Source organism: Pongo abelii, chromosome 1 (genome assembly GCF_028885655.2).
Source record: "Pongo abelii isolate AG06213 chromosome 1, NHGRI_mPonAbe1-v2.0_pri, whole genome shotgun sequence".
Taxonomy (NCBI): domain Eukaryota; kingdom Metazoa; phylum Chordata; class Mammalia; order Primates; family Hominidae; genus Pongo; species Pongo abelii.
Genome location: NC_071985.2, coordinates 140,803,390 through 140,823,006, shown reverse-complemented (window position 1 = coordinate 140,823,006; position 19,617 = coordinate 140,803,390). Strand labels below are relative to the sequence as shown.

At 34.7% G+C, this 19,617-nt stretch overlaps 1 protein-coding gene across 4 annotated transcripts in view; it reads left to right on the top strand.

The window, feature by feature from the left end:
• BTBD8 (BTB domain containing 8) overlaps positions 1-18,705 on the top strand; it is a 104,311-nt gene extending 85,606 nt beyond the window's left edge. For all 4 annotated transcript variants that reach the window (XM_054531162.2, XM_024237260.3, XM_054531172.2 and 1 more), the window contains 9 exons: positions 888-1,070; positions 1,793-1,930; positions 2,796-2,925; positions 5,351-5,412; positions 10,803-11,520; positions 11,785-11,872; positions 12,297-12,436; positions 14,243-16,573; positions 17,845-18,705. In XM_054531162.2, coding sequence (XP_054387137.1) covers positions 888-1,070; positions 1,793-1,930; positions 2,796-2,925; positions 5,351-5,412; positions 10,803-11,520; positions 11,785-11,872; positions 12,297-12,436; positions 14,243-16,573; positions 17,845-18,311 — 4,257 coding nt within the window. In that variant the 3' untranslated portion in view covers positions 18,312-18,705. The remainder of the gene's footprint in view (positions 1-887; positions 1,071-1,792; positions 1,931-2,795; positions 2,926-5,350; positions 5,413-10,802; positions 11,521-11,784; positions 11,873-12,296; positions 12,437-14,242; positions 16,574-17,844) is intronic.
• The last annotated feature ends 912 nt before the right edge of the window (positions 18,706-19,617 follow it).

Below are 19,617 nucleotides of genomic sequence, written 5' to 3'. Positions count from 1 at the left end.
GTCATTCCATTTTCCATAGAGATCAATATTTGTGAATGTTTTTTTTCCATAATATAATAATGAATCATGAAATGAATAAAATATAAACAGTAGAGTCTTAACCTAATTAGAGAAGAGGAGGAAAATCCCCGGGGATTATAAGTAATTTTTAGTCTTTCCAAATTTGCATAAAGAAAGGTATTTTGTAGTCAGAAAAGAATTAGTGCCATGCTGGTGTAGCTATGCAGTTATGAATGATATCTATAAGCACAAAAATTAACTTGGTAGTGATAATCTTAGGGAACTCAAATTTTTCTTTCTAGTTATTATCACTTTGCTGTCAGGTTTATTTTAGCTACTTTTCTTTTCTTTTCTTTTTTGTTTTTTTTTTGAAATGGAGTCTTGCTCTGTCACCCAGGCTGGAGTGCAGTGGTGCGATCTCGGCTCACTGCAACCTCCGCCTCCCGGGTTCAAGCAACTCTCCTCCCTCAGCCTCCCGAGTAGCTGGGATTACAGGTGTGCACCACCATGCCCAACTAATTTTTGTATTTTTAGTAGAGGTGGGTTTTCACCATGTTGGCCAGGCTGATCTTGAACTCCTAACCTCAAGTGATCCACCTGCCTTAGCCTCCCAAAGTGCTGGGATTATAGGAATGAGCCACCGTGCCCTGCCTGTTTTAGCTACCTTTTAAAGGTGGTTTCTTCCTAGCTCAAACTTTACCCTTTTGAATAATTCTGAATGAATGAATAAATATTATATGTAAAACTAATGACAAAGACATTAGCTACTTGGAATTTTGTTTTTGCAGGAAACATCCCATAACAACAAAAGTATTTGATTTGCTTAGAGAGTTATTTTATTAGCAGTAATAGCATCTAACTTTTTCCAATTTTTTTTTAAATCTAAGAATGATAAGAATGCTGCTTTTCTTCTGATGGAAAGTGACAGGCTAATCATCAGTTTACCCAGAGTGAAGTGGACGGAAGCAGCACTGACCATGGCGTCTCAGCTTCAAGAAAAATGTATTGCATTTATTGTAGACAACTTCTCCAAGATTATTCAGAGTGAAAATTTTGCTCTTCTTTTACAGGTACTATGCCTAAATTATATCCTATATTTAGTTCCATTTTTGTGTTCTGATTTCAATTATGTAAGGGCTTTTAAATGCAGGTTGCTTTTGATTAAATTAATGTGATTTAAATAAACTCCATAGCAGATGGCATGTTTACATAGGATTTAAGGCAGTGATGGACAGGATATTTGGCTCACAAGATGAGAAAGGCGAGAGGGACAGGTTTGAGTGCCCTGGCAAGGCACAGTGTAATTCTGGCCAACTCTAGCCCTCCCTCAGCAAGCCACATTTTAGAAACCAAAGTCATAAAGATACTGTTTTGGCCAGTAATACAATTATGGTCCATGCAGAATTCTCTGTCTTATTGGGAAGCTACTTTCTCTGAAATTATTCACTGAATAAATAACTCCTATTTTTTATTTCTAGGTTCTGTATTTAGAGCTATGTTGGCTTTTAAAAACTATGTGTCCACCATGGCACGTGTATACATATGTAACAAACCTGCATGTTGTGCACATGCACCCTAGAACTTAAAGTATAATAAAAATAAATAAAAATAAAAATAAAAACTGCGTGCATATGCATATATGCAAATTTTTTAACAAAAGAAAGGGAAAAGACAAATATGATTTCTGGTTGACTTCATACAGCTAGTTATAATGATCTGTTACGCCAGACTTTCACATTTGTTGCGCGTTTTATATGTATTCCTCTTAAATATTAATTTCTGTGTTTTATAGTCACAAGCAATGAGTAGCACAGCCGATCTGTTGGACACAATTTTAAAAGCAATTGAAGAAAATATCACCACTGAAAATAGCTGCTCTCTTCTTATGGCTCTGGACACATTGCTGAACTCTGACAGTACAAGAGAAATGGTACTGAATGTAATGAAATTTATTAAAATAATGCAATATTTGAACTAAGATTTTTAAATGTATGTGCATTTTAAATGTTGCATGGGTCATTGAAGCTAGGCAGTGGATACCTAGGGATGGATTAAGGTCTCTACTTTTGTATATGTTTGGAATTTTTTATAATACTAAATTTTAAAAATTCCATTTGTCTCCAAATGGACTTTTTATAAAAGTTTAGAAATTGGCAGTTTGGCTGGGTAATTTTAAATGTAGTGTGATACTTAGCAACATTATTTGGCACAGCATAACTCTCGTATTTCTCCCTGGTCCTACAGTAAATTTTCTAGATATAAAATGTATATTTTAGAGTTTTTAATCATCAGTGTCTTTTATTTTTATAATCTTAATTTTTCTCTTCAAAAAATCGTATTTTAAAATTAGGCTGGGAAGCAAAATTAAAATACTTATTTTTAAGTACAGTTAATCAGTGGTGGCCATTAATTAGGTAATCACAAATTATTGGCATTCTGTATTTGTTCAACAAGAATGGTTTTTAAAATGTATCATATTTGTTACTATTCCGTAGAGCATTTGACCTTGTAATGTCATAGTTGATATGAAAAGGCTGTGGAAGGTGTTCGTATCAAGGGCATTGGTGTTTTAAAATAACGTTTGGTTGAAAAGATTAGATTTTTTAGCTTTGTGTTCATTTATAAAATTTTGTTATTAATAAGTCTTCATAAATAACATGTACCCAACGATCTTAAAAATCTAAATGATGACATCATTGATCTAGCTTAGGAGTAAGTAGATTCTGAAAGGAATAATGACTGGTTGCTATGACAATGTGGCTCTCACCAGCTGCTGATTTGTTGCTTGAACACAGGGTTTTACGTGCAAGATCCAGGCTCTCCGTGATAAGCTGTGGATCTTCCTGGTTCAGTCTTTCTATGCTGTTCGGCACACAGAAAGCTGGAAGCTGATGAGCACAGATGATCAACAGAAAATCCAAGCAGGTACATTAGCCTTGAGATATTTCAATTCTTATGTAATGATCGTTGTGACAGCAGATATTTTGAGGGCATTCTGATAGTGAAAAGGTTAACATTTGTGTGCTTCTGTTGGATAATAGGATGCTAACTGAAACTGGTGCTCATATGTTTAGGCAGTTTTAATAAATCATGCTTTTTAGCTGTTCTTAGAAAATGAAACTCATTTCCTTTATATATATGTATATATATATAAATTTCTAATATTACTATATATTAGCAACAATGTTCTAGGCAAATTTGCTTACAAGCATTCTTGTGAAGAGATTAAAAGTGTAAGAAAATGTAACCCACATAGAACAGAGTATCAAACATACTTTTTCCTCCTTTTTAAATATGTTTTGTCATAAAGCTTTTCCATCTTTTTCGTAAGACACCCTTTCTTGTGGTTTTGGCTGGAATAGACAGCTTTATTTCACAACTGATTGGTTCAGTGATATGGAGTGTGCTATTGCGGACTGTCCCTCAGGAGCTGCACAGTGGTCTGTGACATTTAATAGGTATCATCTGAAACATTAGCATTAAACAAAAGATGTGTATTGCTCAGAACATGTGTTTAAAAAAAATATCAAAATAAAAATTTGAGGGTGTGGAACTGAAAATGGCTTCATGACTATTTTTGGGTTAAAGCAGGTGCCTTAGAAAAAATATTGGTGTATTCAGTGTGTATACTTTTTAAAACATTTTAAGAGACTAAATTTTATGAAGCAAACGTTTTAGTACTGTAAAACGTGGAAGCCATGTCTGTTAAAATATATTTTGAGAATGCATAAATATTTAAATTCTTTAGTGGTATCATCAGAATAGGATCTTCTTTTACATTATAAGCATTATATGATACTGTAGCTAGATGTGATATGAAGAGCACTTTTCAAAGAAATTCCATTATTTTAAACAAAAATTATGAGAAGAAGGTCTTAGAAATTGGACATTTTTTTCCTTGTGACTATTTCTGTGCTGATTTTTAAATGATGGTTTATTTTTACAAAATTTATGTAATGTGAAGTAACAAGATAAGATCAGCATTCCTTCGGTAGGTGTCTTCAGCTCTCTTCCAATTAGTAGCAAACTTTGGTTTTCTCTATTTTAGAGGATTTCATAGTTATGTTGAGCTTCTGTGTTCTTTAATTCTTCAAAGTGCTAATTAAAAATACATGTAAATACCCATATTTAAGTAAAATGTTATTGGTAATCCAACTATCAACTAATCCAACAATCCTTTTTGAATTGTCAAAAAGGACTTTTCATTCTATTACATTGTATCCGTGTAATAATAATGTTTTAATCTTAAATAAGTTGAATTATAATGAGTTCCGACTTATGCATAATTACTTCATTGGGAAACCCAGATAAAGGAATGGTTCTGGGTTGTCTGTTACTACATTTCGTATGTCATAGTTGAGTTTTGACCTTTGGGAGAAATTTTTTATTTTAATTTCTTCCTGTGTATTATTGTGCAGAGTCATTTGCTTACTGCACATCAGTCCTATAGTGCCATTTTCATGATCCTGCTTTGTCTTATGGCACATATCCTATAGAACAGAGATCATGGAAGATGCACGGTAGTTACAGATAATTTAATGTATTTTTTATTAGCTGATTTAATAAAAATCAAATAATTTTCAGAGATTGCATATATTTCTTCAAAATATATCTTATAGCCCAGTAACCTTCAAAAGAAAGAAATACATTTGCTAAACTATATTTGTAGCTCTCATATAATTATTCCAGCCTACATATTTTCCTGACATCATTCAAATTCTTATTTGAAGAGCATAGACATGAGTTCTGCAATAAATTCCCATATAAACCTAACTTATAAAATGAATTTTTATTTAATTATAAAAAGAATATTTTGAAGATTGTTTCTTGTTTTATTTTCAATAGAACCTTATTTTTTTATTTTCTCTTTCCTCCTTCCTCATTATATATCTGCAAAACTAGAAAATATTTTTAGTTTCAAGAGTATTTTTACGTTTAGTATAAACATTTTCTCATATTTAATAGCTTGTAGAATGTTACATTTGCCGTAATCTGTAATTTTTTGTGATTTGGAAAACTAAATGAAACCAATTATCTAAAATGTCACAGTTTGAGAAAATTCTTGTGTTTTTGTAAATGTATGAATCTTCTCTGTGAGATTGTACAGTTCTTATTTATTAATTTTAATAACATAAAACCTAGGGGCCAGAGAATAAGATAGAAAATGAGGTTCTTTTAAAAAAATTCCAAAATATAATAGGGAGTTGTTTTGTATACTAGATTGGTTTCAGGTTTATTAAGTTATTTCCATCAAAATATAACCTTTTTTCTGCTGACATACTATTTTTCCTTTACTTCTAAGGTAATAATAATGTTCGCTATAAAAATAAATTGCTGTTTCTTTCTACAGCTGCATTTGACAAAGGTGATGATCGAAGACTTGGCAAAAAGCCTATATTCAGTAGCTCGCAGGTAAACTTTCTAAATTTTATAGGTACAAATGAAAAAGATAACAAATTATTTAAAGCTTATTATTTTATATTTCAGAAAAAGTTTTAAAAATCTATTCATTAATTGAAGCTATTTCTTAATGGAAAATTTTTCTTTTTCTAAATCAAGTGAACAGTTAATAAATGTTTTAAAGTGAATTTTTTATATCCAGTTGGCACTGGAAGTATCTACCTTTTTCATTTCCTTGAAAACCTTTTTGGCAGCTAACATATTAGAGCTATTTCAGTCTATTGGAAGTTGTTTAGAACTCTAGACCTAATTCAATGTCTATTTTTCTAATTAGTCTACTTCTTAAAAAAGAAGATTTTAGGCCAAGCATGGTGGCTCATGCCTGTAATCCCAGCACTTTGGGAGGCCAAGGCAGATGGATCACCTGAGGTCAGGAGTTGGAGACAGCCTGGCCAACATGATGAAACCCCATCTTTACTAAATATACAAAAATTAGCCAGGCATGGTGGCGCACACTTGTAATCCCAGCTACTCGGGAGGCTGAGGGAGGACAATTGCTTGAACCCGGAAGGCAGAGGTTGCAGTGAGCCGAGATTGCACCATTGCACTCCAGCCTGGGTGACAAGAGCAAAACTCCGTCTCAAAAAAAAAAGATTTTAATTCACATAATGTATTTTTGGTGTTTTTGGAAAAAACAATTAGTACTAAGAGTACAACTGTGTTTTACTTTAAAAGTTACTTGGTATACTTTTATGAGGTATCTAAAGTAGTTGAATTCTTAGAAGGTAGTATTGTGGTTGCTGAAAACTAGGGGGAGGGAGAAAGGGGGAGTTGTTCAATGAGTACAGAGTTTCCATTTTGCAAGATGAAAAGTTATCTGTTGTGCAACGAAGTGCATGCAGCTAACATTACTACACTGTTACTGAAGTGTATTAAAGAGTACTTAAGTGTATTAAATGGTTAAGATGGTAGATTTCATGTTTTGTGTGTTGTTTGTTTGTTTGTTTGTTTGTTTGTTTGTTTTTGACCATCCACAAAGTTATTTGGTGTTTTCCTTATAACCTGAAATAAATTTTTCTTCCCAAAAATGTTATTAATTATGGTTAGGGTTCCTAGCTAACTTACAGATGTTCACTTAACCAATAATATATTCAAAGTACAAAATTATTCTAACCTCTGTGTGGTACAATGATAGACATACATTGAGAGTTCCAGTTTGGAATGCAATGAACGTATTGCCCTGCAGAGTGGAATAGGAAATCCTTTTTTCTTCCTCATCAGCCAGTTGATAGGAACTAATGCAGCTCCAAGCCACAACTGAGAGTTCTCATGGCTTGAGGAAGAGGTCAAGCTCTAAATGTCTTGAGTGAGAAACTGGGAGACTGGAGTTTTTGCCAGTTAACCTCTTAGGATTGTTTCCAAAGTGGGTTTCACGAGATAAGAGCTCCATCTAGCATCAACTATAAGTTGGAGAGTTGCTACACACCATAGCTCCTCTTTTTTTTTTTTTGAGATGGAGTTTTGCTCTTGTTGCCCAGGCTGGAGTGCAATGGCATGATCTCGGCTCACCACAACCTCCGCCTCCCAGGTTCAAGCAGTTCTCCTCCCTCAGCCTCCCGAATAGCTGGGATTACAGGAATGTGCCACCACGCCTGGCTAATTTTGTATTTTTAGTAGAGATGGGGTTTCTCCATGTTGGTCAGGCTGGTCTCGAACTCCCGACCTCAGGTGATCTGCCCGTGTCGGCCTCCCAAAGTGCTAGGATTACAGGCGTGAGCCACCGCGCCCAGCCCCATAGCAACTCTTATAGACCGATGATGCATATTATACCTTGAAAGGGCTGAGAAACACTAAAGAATACTTTTGAATTATTGCATCCAAAATTTCCCCCAATGTTATAGCTATGGAATACAACTAGGGTCCCCTCAAGCCTTTTAAAGCATATTATACGATTCCACAGAACATACTCTAGGAAATGGTGCACTAGGACTTTTTTTTCTGTGTTTGTTATTATCCCCATGTTTTTTAAAGGCCTCCAGGAATTAGCCTACTTGCCTTCCTATCCCCTGCTACTAACCAGGCTTTTCCTCCTTCCTTGCCTTACTGCAAAATAGAACAAAGTTTCATTATTTTTCCTCATCCTCCTGACTTTGTGGTTGTCTAAGTCTTTTTTCTGTTAAGAACAATGGGAAGGAAGGAAGTTTCCCCCAGAAAGACAGTGATGTGCTGAAATGGATGCTGGACACAAAATCAAAAGAGTTCAAATTTTGGCTTTACATTTATTATGTGTCATCTGTGAGTCTTAGTTTGCTTATTTATAAAATGGAGTAATAAAACCTAGCAGGATTATTGTGAAAATTAGGTGAAATAATTTATGTGCAATTATCTGGTATGTAGTAAGTGCTCAATAAATGTGGAGCAAATAAATGTGTTTTCCAAACAGGGATGAGCTATCTAGGAGATGGGAGAAAGTTAATCAGATAAGACAGGGAAAGAGGTTTTTTGTTTGTTTGTTTTGTTGTGGTGGTGGTTGTTGTTGCCTGCTTCATTTTTCCTTCATAGAGCGATTTAAGAAGAGTGCTTAGTACCAAAATACTTAAGGATAAAATATATGATATCTGGGATTTGCTTCAAAATAAAATGGGGGTAGCTGTGTATGAAATGGAATTGTAATTAATAATGAATTAATAATTTTTAGTGCTGGCTATTAGTTACGTGAGTGTTCATTATACTCTTCTGTCCTCTTGTGATGATGTTTAATTTTTCCTATTTTTTGAGACAGGGTCTCACTCTGTCACCTAGGCTGGAGTGGAGTGGCACAATCACAGCTCACTGCAGCCTTGACCTTCTGGGCTCAAGGGATCCTTCCACTTCTGCTTCCTGAATAGCTGGCATAGGCCCAAGCTACCATGCCTGGCTAATGTTTGTATTTTTTTTTTGTAGAGGCGGGGTTTTGCCATGTTGCCTAGGCTGGTGTCAAACTCCTGGGCTCGAGCAATCCTCACCTGACCTATTGTGAAATTTTTCAAGGCATACAGCTATACCATATACTATATAGATTTCACCCATAGCATAATACTTCAAGATGCATAAATTCAAGGATAGAATAAATTAAGTAGATTCAGTGTTAAGGGTGGGAAGGAGTTCTAAAAGCAGAAGTCAGCCTGGTTTTAGGTATTAAAAATAGAGAAATGTTATTTTTTGAGCTAAGATTTGAGCAAGAAAACAAAAACTGAGGACCAAGCCTATTTGAACGTTTTAAATGTTAGAATCCTAGAAGACTGCTGTGAATAGGACCAGTCTCTACGCTGTGGACAGGCATAAGCTGAGACCCAAAGCTGTTAATAATTTCTGAAATGTCCCAGGTTGGTTAGAGGCAAAACTAGGACAAGAATATAGTGATTGTTTTATCACCATGCTTTCCTTTTTTCTAAATTTAACCAAGTTATTTATTGTGTGTTTTTTTGTGTGCACACACATTCATATATGTTATTTTATCTTTGACAACTTTTAATGTAATTGGAAGCTTTTCATATTTAAAAATACACCTTAAACTGCATATCAAAATATGCAATATATGCCCAGAGTTAACAACGTTGATTACATTTTTTGTTTGTTTGTTTTTTGAGTATCCAATATGTGACATGGTGCTGAGGGATACACAAGATGAAGAGAGCACAGGCCCTGCCTTAGACCTCTACAATCTCATACAGCTTCCAAAGGAAAAAAAAACCATTTGCATACTTACATAAAGAATGACAATAGGACGGGTGGTGGCTCACGCCTGTAGTCCCAGCACTTTAGGAGGCTGAGGTGGGCGGATCACAAGGTCAAGAGATCAAGACCATCCTGGCCAACGTGGTGAAACCCTGTCTCTACTAAAAATACAAAAATTAGCTGGGCATGGTGGCGCATGCCTGTAGTCCCAGGTACTCGGGAGTCTGAGGCAGGAGAATTGCTTGAACCTGGGAGGCGGAGGTTGCAGTGAGCTGAGATGGTGCCGCTGTACTCCAGCTTGGCAACAGAGCAAGACTCCATCTCAAAAAAAAAAAAAAAAAAAAAAAAAAAAAGAATGACAATATTGGCCAGGCGCGGTGGCTCATGCCTGTAATCCTAGCACTTTGGGAGGCCGAGGCGGGTGGATTGCCTGAGCTCAGGAGTTCAAGATCAGCCTGGGCAACATGGTGAAACCCTGTCTCTATTAAAATACAAAAAAATTAGCCAAGCGTGGCAGCATGTGCCTGTAGTCCCAGCTACTCAGGAGGCTGAGGCGGGAGAATTGCTTGAACCCTGGAGGTGGAGGTTGCAGTGAGCGGAGATTGGGCCACTGCGCTCCAGCCTGGGTGACAGAGCAAGACTCTGTCTCAAAAAAAACAAAAAAAAAAGAAAAAAAAAAAAGAATGACAATATGATCTTAAAGTATTATCCTAGAATTTCTACCAACTTAAAAATTTTCTTTGTTCCATTTCATATCAAGGTTGGTTCTAAGGAAAATGATGAAGTAGGTACGTTTATCTTCAGTGCCATTTTATTTGTCCCTTTTTAGCCTATTTCAACTATTTTTAGGATCCCTTTTCCTTCGCTTCCTATAGCCAGCCAGTGCTATACTAGTATCTTATTTGTCCAAAAACCAAGCTTTGCAGATGCAGCGTATTGATGTGCTGTGCTTCCTAGGAGCTTTAAAAAAAATTTTTTTTAAATAAGGACTCCAAGAACTAAAGGATTCTTCCCACAGAGGATTAAGTCTTTAATGATAAAATTTCTGGCACTTGGAATAAGGTTGAAGAGAGAATTTTTATTGAAAATCTTTATAATGTCCCTCAAATTATGCCATATAGATGACTTCGGTGTGAGGTTAAATCATGAGCTCAAGTCCTGATTCCATCCCTCACCAGCCTGAGACCTGGGGTAAATCACATACCTACTTTAATCCTCAATTTCTTGTCTAAGAAATAGAAACAGCCACAGGAGCTAGTTCATGCCACTGTTGTGAGGATTAAGTTGGATGATGTATACAAAAGATGTAGTATAAAACATGGGAGTAAGCGTTCTAAAAAATCTTGGATATTATCATTCCTCAAGGCATCCTGAATCTTTATAGACATTAATCTCTACCAAAACTTCAGACATTAATAAAGCATTCCTTTTATTATTTATTTACTTTAATAGATAGAATAGCATGCCTTTAAAATAAACACTTATGCTGTATTTCAGATTTGATTAAGGTAATCTAAGACAAAATTTTGATCCAAATGATCAAAGACAGTTCAAGCTTTGACCTTAAATCATAATATGAACTTTTCTATTTTTTTCTTCTTTGAAAGACTGGCTTTTGGAAACATAAAATATTATATGTTAAAGATTTCAGTCAAATTACAAAGTATTTTTTTTCTTCTTTATAGCAAAGGAAACAAGTTTCTGACTCTGGTGATATAAAAATCAAATCTTGGAGGGGAAATAACAAGAAAGAGTGTTGGAGTTATCTCTCTACTAATAAAAAGATGAAATCTGATGGATTAGGAGCATCTGGACATTCATCAAGTACCAATAGAAATAGTATAAATAAAACTCTGAAGCAAGATGATGTAAAGGAAAAAGATGGTACAAAAATAGCATCTAAGATTACAAAAGAACTAAAAACTGGGGGAAAAAATGTTTCTGGAAAGCCCAAAACTTTAACAAAATCCAAAACAGAAAATGGTGATAATGCACGGTTGGAAAACATGTCACCTAGACAAGTTGTAGAAAGATCAGCAACAGCAGCAGCAGCAGCAACTGGACAGAAGAATTTAATAAATGGAAAAGGAGTGAGAAATCAGGAAGGGCAAATTACAGGTGCCAGACCCAAGGTACTCACAGGAAACTTAAACGTGCAAGCCAAAGCAAAGCCTTTGAAGAAAGCTACTGGGAAGGATTCTCCATGCCTCAGCATCGCAGGACCCTCCAGCAGATCCACAGATTCAAGTATGGAATTCTCAATTTCCACTGAATGTCTGGATGAACCAAAAGAAAATGGATCAATAGGAGAAGAAAAGCCTTCTGGACATAAACTATCCTTTTGTGATTCTCCAGGACAGATGGTGAAAAACAGTGTAAATAGTGTCAAAAATTCCACTGTAGGTGGGTTTTAGCACTGTAATTTTTAATATCTCCTGACAGTTAAAGTTCCTTAAAAAAACAAAAACCTAAACCTGTATTTGGGCTTTTATTTAGTTTCAGATGCCAACAGAATACTTATGTATATGTACTTATGCAAACAGAGAAAATGGTAGTGCTTCCCACTTTAATATTTCATTTTGTTTATAGTGTCTAACCAGTAAACTTACACGTTTGTTACATATTTAATGTATTCTCTCTTATGACTCACTTTTTCTTAATTTATAGCCATAAAATCTCGACCTGTTTCAAGAGTTACCAATGGAACTTCCAATAAAAAAAGTATTCATGAACAAGACACTAATATAAATAACAGGTAGGTCTTCATTCAGTGTTTTAACCTATCTGTTAGCTTTCTCTCAAAGTTAATTATATGCTAACTGCTAGCTAAATATTTTTAAAATATCTTTTATTTTTTGTTAAGAAAAAGTAATGTATTTACATAATATTTTAACACAGTTTTTTATTTATTAAAAGAAATTAGTATATGCAAAATGATTGAGGCACAATATTTAAAAGAATATATTAATGTGTACTATGGCATATGATTATACATTGCTTTATTATACTTGATCTACAGTTTTATAAACTTAAAAAGACTTATGAGCATATGATTTTTCTATTTTCAGGAGAGATGTATTTTTTATTTCTTGAAAAAAAACTGTTTCAGGTATTGGTCTTTTAAAAAGTTCATATTTTGGAATCTCAGTGTAATACTGAATGCAAATAATTTTTCCTAGTGTACTAAAGAAAGTCAGTGGCAAAGGATGTAGTGAGCCAGTACCACAGGCAATTTTGAAGAAAAGAGGAACTAGCAATGGATGTACTGCAGCTCAGCAGAGGACAAAGAGTACCCCATCTAATCTTACTAAAACTCAAGGTAAAGCCGAAATAGTACTGGATATCTTGAAATTATTTCCTTGTGTAAACTGGATAAGCCAAACTCTGATTTGGAACTTCAGTAGCAAATAAGCAAAATACAGTTTTACTCATTTTATGTTTGTTTCACACCATAGAGATGGGATTGTAAACTTTTACTTTTCAGACAGGTGTTTTGGGATGTAGGTTTGGTTTTGTTGTTTTGTTGTTATTATTGTTGAGACAGGGTCTTGCTCTGTCACCCAGGCTGGAGTACAGTGGCGTGATCACACTGCAATCCTCCTTCCTCTGCCTCCCAAAGTGCTGGGATTACAGGCATGAGTCAACACACCTGGCCTCTGTTTGGTTTTTATTGTCTTTTGTGAGAGAAATAATTAAGGGAGTCACTAGTTTATCTGCATTTCTGGTCCTTTTAAATATTATGCCCATGTTTCTTGAAAGTTCCATTGATAATTATAGGAATTTCATTTGTAAAACTGGCACTAAAGAGCTCTTTAAAAACTAATAGTGCAGGCTAGGCGCGGTGGCTCACGCCTGTAATCCAAGCACTTTGGGAGGCCAAGGGAGACCTCACCTGAGGTCAGGAGTTCAAGACCAGCCTGACCAATATGGTGAAACCCCATCTCTACTAAAAACACAAAAATTAGCCAGGTGTGGTGGTGTGTGCCTGTTGTCCCAGCTACTTGGGAGGCTGAGACAGGAGAATTGCTTGAACCTGGGAGACGGAGGTTGCAGTGAGCTGAGATCGTGCCTCTGTACTCCAGGCTGGGCGACAGAGCGAGACTCTATCTCAAAAAAAAAAAAAAAGTGATAATGATAATAATAGTGCAGTCTAAACAACTATAATACATAAGGAGGAAGAATTTCCCTTCCAGAATCTGTGTGAATCCATTGTTTTCCAGTGTTCTGAAAAGGAAAAGAGTACTGATCAGATTGCATAATTTGCTAACATAATAACTGATTTTCAAAATTGCTTTTATGTATCAAGCATTCACATATGTAAAAGCAGTTCGTAAAATGCTAAAAACAATTTTGATTTAGATTATGAATTATTACTGAAAATCAATTAAAAATAAGGTAGAGAAAACATTTTCATATCCTAGTAATAGCTAAATGTTAAACATTTTAAAATATTTGATAATTCTGTTTGACAGATTTGAATGTCCAAAATATCATCTCTAAGACTTTCACCAGTATAAACAAATGGATTCCCCAAATTAATCCCCTTCTTTCCAGTCAGCAGTTTTAGTTTCCACTGGAGATCTAAGTCGTTAACCCTAATGAGCTACAGTAATGATAATCTGGTTATGACAAGTAAATTGGTTTTATTCATGTTTGAAGAAAACAACTGCAACAATTTTAACAGTTCTATTTATTTTATATTTAGCTTGATTCTCCTTTTCAGCTATGTAGAGCACACTATTTTTTTTCTCCAAAAACTTCAAAGGGAAGACCTTTCTTGCTCCTTTGATAAAAGAAAATCCAATTTTTTCACCCTCATATATTTTTGCAAATCCAGTTTTGGCATAAAAATCAAGTCTCTTTACTTGAGGAAGAGAGATCCTATTTTAGTAATTTTTACTGGGACCCTGGAGTAGTCCCTCTATATTTTTAATTGAAAAAAATTTTTATTTTATCATGTAACTGATTCCTAATCTGTGCTTGTCCATTTGAGCATAGATATGTTACCCTTCCATTGTGTTCTTGATTTTATTTTTTCTGAAGTAACTTTAAAACAAATACTAAATTTTACTCACAAATTGGAGGTGATATTACATTACTGAATATACCCTCTTACTTTTCTTAGGATCCCAAGGAGAGTCACCAAACTCAGTAAAATCTTCAGTCTCTTCAAGGCAGTCTGATGAAAATGTGGCAAAGTTGGACCACAATACAACTACAGAGAAACAAGCACCTAAGAGAAAAATGGTCAAGCAAGTACACACAGCTTTGCCTAAGGTTAATGCAAAAATAGTGGCAATGCCTAAAAATCTAAATCAGTCAAAGAAAGGTGAAACTTTGAATAATAAAGATTCAAAACAGAAAATGCTTCCTGGACAGGTTATATCAAAAACTCAGCCTTCCTCCGAAAGACCTTTAAAACATGAAACATCTACTGTCCAAAAAAGTATGTTTCATGATGTGCGTGATAGTAACAACAAGGACAGTGTTTCTGAACAGAAGCCTCACAAACCTCTCATTAATCTTGCATCTGAAATCAGTGATGCAGAAGCACTCCAGTCATCCTGCAGGCCTGACCCACAAAAGCCATTAAACGATCAAGAAAAAGAGAAGTTGGCGTTAGAATGCCAAAATATTTCAAAGCTGGATAAATCATTAAAACATGAACTGGAATCAAAACAGATTTGTTTAGATAAAAGTGAAACAAAATTTCCCAATCACAAAGAAACAGATCATTGCAATGCAGCTAACATATGTTGTCATTCTGATGGGAGTGATAATGTAAATTCAAAATTTTATAGCACCACAGCCCTGAAATACATGGTTTCAAATCCAAATGAAAACTCCTTGAACTCTAATCCAGTTTGTGATTTAGACTCAACAAGTGCAGGGCAAATCCATTTGATAGCAGTTAGGGAGAACCAAGTAGGGAGAAAAGATACAAACAAACAATCAAGTATTAAATGTGTGGAAGATGTTTCACTGTGTAATCCTGAAAGGACAAATGGTACCTTAAATTCTGCTCAAGAAGACAAAAAATCGAAAGTTCCTGTGGAAGGACTGACAGTTCCTAGTAAGTTGTCTGATGAATCTGCTATGGATGAAGACAAACATGCTACAGCAGACTCAGATGTATCTTCCAAGTGTTTTTCGGGACAGCTATCAGAAAAAAATTCTCCTAAAAATATGGAAACATCAGAATCTCCAGAGAGCCATGAAACTCCAGAAACTCCATTTGCGGGTCACTGGAATTTGAGTACCGGTGTTCTGCATCAGAGAGAGAGTCCTGAATCTGACACTGGCAGTGCTACCACCTCCTCTGATGACATAAAGCCCAGATCTGAAGACTATGATGCCGGAGGGTCTCAGGATGATGATGGGTCAAATGACAGAGGTATCTCTAAATGTGGCACTATGCTGTGCCATGATTTCCTTGGAAGAAGTAGCAGTGATACCAGTACTCCTGAAGAATTAAAAATTTATGATAGTAATTTAAGAATTGAAGTAAAAATGAAAAAGCAAAGTAGTAATGATCTTTTCCAAGTTAATTCAACAAGTGATGATGAAATCCCTAGGAAAAGGCCAGAAATATGGTCTCGATCTGCAATAGTTCACTCTAGGGAAAGAGAAAATATTCCACGAGGCAGTGTCCAGTTTGCTCAGGAAATAGATCAGGTATCTTCTTCAGCAGATGAAACAGAAGATGAAAGATCTGAAGCTGAAAATGTTGCAGAAAATTTCTCTATATCTAACCCAGCTCCTCAGCAGTTTCAGGGAATAATTAATTTAGCTTTTGAAGATGCAACTGAAAATGAATGTCGTGAATTTTCTGCAAATAAAAAGTTTAAAAGGTCAGTTTTACTTTCAGTCGATGAATGTGAAGAGCTGGGATCAGATGAAGGAGAAGTCCATACTCCCTTTCAGCCTTCTGTAGATTCTTTTTCACCTTCTGATGTTTTTGATGGCATTTCTCATGAACATCATGGAAGGACCTGCTATTCCAGATTCTCACGAGAAAGTGAAGATAATATTTTAGAATGTAAACAAAATAAAGGCAATAGTGTATGTAAAAATGAAAGCACTCTCTTGGATCTTAGTAGCATTGACTCTTCAAGAAAAAATAAAGAGAGTATTTCAGCCACAGGAAAAAAAAACACAATAGACATCCTATCCAGTAGAAGCAGACAGCTTCTTCCAGAAGATAAAAAAGTAAACAATGGAAGCAATGTGGATAATGACATTCAGCAACGCAGCAAATTCTTGGATAGTGATGTAAAATCTCAAGAAAGACCATGTCACTTGGAGCTTCATCGAAGAGAACCCAATTCTGACATACCAAAGAACAGCTCTACAAAATCTCTAGACTCCTTTCGGAGTCAAGTTCTGCCTCAGGAAGGTCCAGTGAAAGAGAGCCATTCTACAACTACTGAAAAAGCTAATATTGCTTTATCTGCAGGTAATGTACAGAAATAGAAATGCTAAATGCATAAGAAAATAAGTTTATAAAATTTTAAAGTTGTATGAAGCCCTGAATGTTATATTTTAGTCAGATAGAATAATTACTTAAGCAACAGATTAAAATTTTAAATGAAAAATGTCTTAATATGAAAATTAGCTAGTTACTCATTCTTTATTGTTCACTTAAAATCCTAATGAAGAAGTAATATCTAGTAAAAATTTTGATTGTTATATAGAGCTAACCTACTAAGAGATTTTACATGAAAGAATAAAAAGAAAAACTTAGTTTGCTGCTATTTAGTTATTTATGTATAATTTAACACAAGAATTCTTGACTATTAGAATTTTATTATACATTGGATATGATTTATAGACTTGATAGTATATAAGAGGCCTGTGCAATCACTCTAGTAATGTGTAACTAAAAGCACTGAACTATTTTAACAACTAGATTGATTATTACAATTTATATACATTTTACAGAGATTAAAATTTTCAGGATCTGTCTATTCTAAAGTTTTCAAATAAAAAGATAAATTTCCTAAAAGAGATTATATTTAGAAGCAATGATAATATATGAAAAAAGCCCAGGCTTATTTCATATTGTTTAGATGATTTTCTGTCTAATTGTTTTGTGTTTTTTGTCTTCCTTATTATAGTAATTCAGACTAATGACCCACATTTAAAATATGCAATAGTGGCTAACTGAGTAGCTATTGTGTATTATAACTAAGAAAAATACTGATCAGTAGTTTCCTGTTCAGCAAAATCGGAAGAATAAGGAGGTCTTTAAAGTTGTACTTTTTTGTTTGTTTGTCCTTGCTTGCATCTTCCTTTGCATGTGCAATATACAAATAAGCCTTTAGGTGAAATGTATTTATCCCTGCCTTTTGCAACGGACTTACCCTAAAAATCATCATCAAAACACTATGTCTTTTTTTTTCTCTTTTTCTATTGTAGTGAATTAGATATATGTGCACATTCTATGTTTATGTTTAAATGATTTATGTTTTCTGTATCAGAAGTTTTCAAATTAAAGTATGGAGAATTATTGTTAGTTACCTATGTTGATTTTGCTTCTAAACGTTACCCTTGAATTTTTAACACAGAAAAATGCCTCAAAAATCTTGTCAATTTTGTATAGATGTTATTTTTCCCATTCTGTGTTTTTTTTTGGACTATCACTGTTATATTGTGTTAATATTCTACAAAACTCTGAAGGTACCAACGTGCAGTTTTTACATTGTGTAGTATTATGAATTATTTCAGGAGACATAGATGATTGTGACACACTGGCACAAACCCGCATGTATGACCATCGGCCTTCAAAAACCCTGTCTCCAATATATGAGATGGATGTAATAGAAGCATTTGAGCAGAAAGTGGAATCAGAAACACATGTTACAGATATGGATTTTGAAGATGACCAACATTTTGCAAAACAAGATTGGACACTACTAAAGCAACTGCTCTCCGAACAGGATTCAAACTTAGATGTTACAAATTCCGTTCCTGAAGACTTAAGTTTAGCACAGTATCTAATCAATCAGACACTACTTTTAGCACGAGATAGTTCAAAACCTCAGGGTATAGCACATATTGACACTTTGAACAGATGGAGTGAATTAACATCTCCACTTGATTCCTCAGCGAGCATCACCATGGCTAGTTTTTCCTCTGAAGATTGTTCGCCTCAAGGCGACTGGACAATTCTGGAACTGGAAACTCAGCATTAAGTGTTAACATTTTGGAAACATTTATGCCACTCCTTTATTTTTTGATGCCTATATTATATCCAAATGATAATTGCATTAGCCGGCTATAAACTTTCCTTAATATTGAGTCTTTAAAATTTAATGAGGTAAACATAGTTTATTTATTAATATATCACATATAGAAAAATGTTTTTCTAAAGTTTTTGAGCATGTTTTCTCTAATTATTAGAGAAATTAGAAGACTTATAAGGAAACCCTTGCTTCAGTTTTCCTTTCCTAGCTGATGATTTGTTCACTTGTTCATTATTCAAGAATTTAAAATGTGAATGCACAAGTAGATCAGTCCCTTTACTTTTTGCTCTGCATAGGGTAACATAGTAATTTAACAATAAAAAACTTACTGTGCTTGTGTCCATTCATGTAGAGTTTTCTGTGACTAACATTCAAACTCACATTTAGGTGATTGAGGCTGATAGCTGAGTGTTGGGGAAATTCTTAGCTTTCCCAGCAATTCAGGCCCAGGAAATTCTGAAGCAAGTACATCTCAAATTTCAACCACATCATTACTAAAACAAGAGAAATGGAATTTCCTGTCCCTCTCTTCTGGGGATATATCCACAGAAGGGAATCTGCCCTTGTTCAAAAGCATAGACTTCCTTTACAGGTAGTCACTCATTCTCCATTTTCCATTCCATGTTAGGGATATGTTGGAACTGCACCTGCAATAAGCCAGCACTAAATATAAACTTGAAAATGAGTATATGAGGCAATTGAGTTATGGAGTTTAAATTGTGTGTATGTGTATGTATGTGCACACACACTCACGTTTGCTTTCTTGGTGTGTCATTATATACCAGTTCCTTATTTCCTGGATCAGATTGTCTTTCAGTCTGTAATTTTGGTAGTAAGTCAAAGATAAAAACCTTTGCTACAAAATGCTACCTGGTAGCGAGTACTTGGGTACTTTTGATATTGCCTGTGGGATTATGGGATTTCATAAATAAGCCTCTCTCAAAGCTTTGTGACTCATAATTCTCTGAAATATATCTGAAGTAAGGAAATAGTTTAGAATCCCTTTTCTAAATTAGTAAAGTCTTCAGAAAATATGATCTATAACTATTGAATACCAAGTCATATTAATGCACAATTATTTGTTCTAATAACATAGTTATGTTAGGGTTAGCTGCTAACCTATTATACCATAAATTTGCTATGCCTTTTTTTAAACTAGCTCTGTGAAGAGGGGCACTCGTTTAAGAAACAGTTACTAACTCATTCATTCAAAGTCAAGAAACAGGCTCTGGATTTAGGCACTTGGGTGTAAAGA